General features: G+C 64.9%; 1 protein-coding gene across 1 annotated transcript; it reads left to right on the forward strand.

Moving 5' to 3' along the window:
- Positions 1 to 296: 296 nt before the first annotated feature.
- Positions 297 to 1,977, forward strand: SMIM32 (small integral membrane protein 32). Its single transcript, XM_040240035.1, has one exon. The coding sequence runs from the start codon at positions 956 to 958 to the stop codon at positions 1,265 to 1,267; it is 312 nt and encodes a 103-aa protein (XP_040095969.1). The 5' UTR covers positions 297 to 955; the 3' UTR covers positions 1,268 to 1,977.
- Positions 1,978 to 2,177: the final 200 nt, after the last annotated feature.

Consider the following 2,177-nt stretch of genomic DNA (forward strand, 5'->3'; position numbering starts at 1 on the left):
CCAGAACTACTCAGTCTTGGGGCTGGGAGCCAACCGGGCTGTGCCTGGAGGGAGAATGTCCATGAGAAGGACGAAAGCAGGTGTCCATGCTTGGCTGAGCCTGGTCTCCGAATCGGTTTGCTGTCCATATTGTCTGTTTTGCATTGTCTCTGCTCACAGGTCTGTAATCGGCGCTTCATCCATCTGTCTTTCCGTGACCCTGTGTTTTTCCTCCCTCCCTCCCTCTCTGTGTGTCCCTCCTTCCGTGAGTGATGTGAGGCCGGGCCGGGGGCAGGCGCAGCCCTGTCCTCTCTTGCTCTCATTGGCTCGCAGCCGCTCCCCGGGGATAGTCGCCAGCAGTCCCGCCCCCGCCCGGGACCGGAGCTCGCGGGGCCGCCTCGGAGCTCAGTCTCCTGCTCTGGACTGGAGCGCCGCAGCTGGAGCCCGCGGGGACAGGCTCGCCGCACACCAGGTGTCTCAGCGGGGACTCAAGGCTACAGAACTGCCCTGAGATTCGGCAGCGGGAGGGCGCGGAGGACTCCCGGACTGAGCCCTCGGTGCACTGGTGTCTGGAGGTGCAGAGCAGGAACCCCGAGCTGCGGCCGAACGCACCACTCACCTCTCTCCGCCGCCGCCGCAGCCCAGGGGTGTCCTGGAGCCCGGAGCTCACCGGAGCTGGGGTTCGAACTGAAAGGACGGCCGTAAACCCAGGTGACTAATTCAGAACAGTGGGTGGCGACGGTGACAGATCTGAAAAGTCCGGGGATCGCAGGTGCCGAGCCGTCCAGCTCGGAGCGCTGGGGTCCACCACCCCGCAGATAGGGCAGCTGAGTGCGGTGGGAAGGAGCAGTCCGGGGCTTCGCAGTCCCGGCGGTCCCGCAGGCACCTGGCTTGCAGTGGGTCGCGCGTAGAGGAGCGGGCAGGGCGCACCATGGAAGCGAAGTGAGGCGGCCGGGGGTCGGCAGCCCCGCGGGCCATGTACGGCGACGTGTTCAACACCACGGGCGGCCCCGAGGCGGCGGTAGGCGGCGCGCTGGCGCTGGCAGCCACGGTCAAGGCGGAGGGCGCTTTGCCGCTGGAGCTGGCCACCGCGCGCGGGATGCGGGACGGCGCTGCCGCCAAGCCCGACCTGCCCACCTACCTGCTGCTCTTCTTCCTGCTGCTGCTCTCCGTGGCGCTCGTCATCCTCTTCATCGGCTGCCAGCTGCGCCACTCGGCCTTCGCCGCTCTGCCCCACGACCGCTCTCTGCGGGACGCGCGCGCGCCCTGGAAGATGCGGCCGGTGTAGCCGCACCGGGTCCCGGTCTCGCCGCCAGCAGTAGGTATGAGCTGGGCAGGGTGCACCTGATGCCCCTGGGAACACTGCCCTTTGACCCCCCACACCCTTCCCGCCCTCGAGCAGCACCGTGTGCATCAAGGGAGTCGGAGGCGTTCGGAGGCTGCAGAGGGTCCCCATCCTCCTGGTCGCGGGGAACTGTGCTGCTCCCCTGGTGGAGGCTTTCTTCCGTGGGCAGTGGGACCAGCCGGGGTGCCTTCCTGAAGACAGCACATCCGCCAGGACCAGGGAGCCTTCCTCGCATCCAGCTGACTTCCCTACTTTGCCGAAGGAGCAGGCGAGAGGAGCGTGCAGCTAGCCAAGCGCGCAGCTAGGTTCGAGCTGCCTGTCAGGACTCCTTGGCCCTGTGGCCGTCTTCTTGCGGTTACTACCGCCTCTCCCACTCTTTGGCACTGGAGAGTCCCGCTAGGATCCGAGTGTGAACTCAGCTGGACTTAGGAATGATGGCTCTCAGAGGCTTCGTCCCTGGGGTGGGAAGTGAGGGGACACAGAGTTTAAATCGGTGCCGCCCGGGTCCGAGGACCCAGTTTTCTTTGCCCGCACAGGGGAAGGGGAAGCTGGTCTAGAGGCACGGGGGCTCCACCTGCAGCACTCTGTGGTTAGGCTGTCCTGGGTCAACAGGGGCCGCATTTCTACAATAAAACCGCACCGAATTAGACCCAGTGCTGAGGATGCTCTGGTCATTGGTTGCGCCACTTGGGAAAGGGGCATAAAAGGGGATCCCGAGCAGGCTGACCTAAGCACAGCCCGCCTCCCACCTCCAAGTGGCCCAAGTCAGTTTTAATGGACATTTGCTCCTCTCCAGCTTCACCTTTCCCCAGGGTCAATCAGTTGCTTGCTCTGGCAAGTGTTTTTTCAGAGC

This window comes from Oryx dammah, unplaced genomic scaffold, assembly GCF_014754425.2.
Source record: "Oryx dammah isolate SB20612 unplaced genomic scaffold, SCBI_Odam_1.1 HiC_scaffold_5, whole genome shotgun sequence".
In the NCBI taxonomy this organism is placed as follows: domain Eukaryota; kingdom Metazoa; phylum Chordata; class Mammalia; order Artiodactyla; family Bovidae; genus Oryx; species Oryx dammah.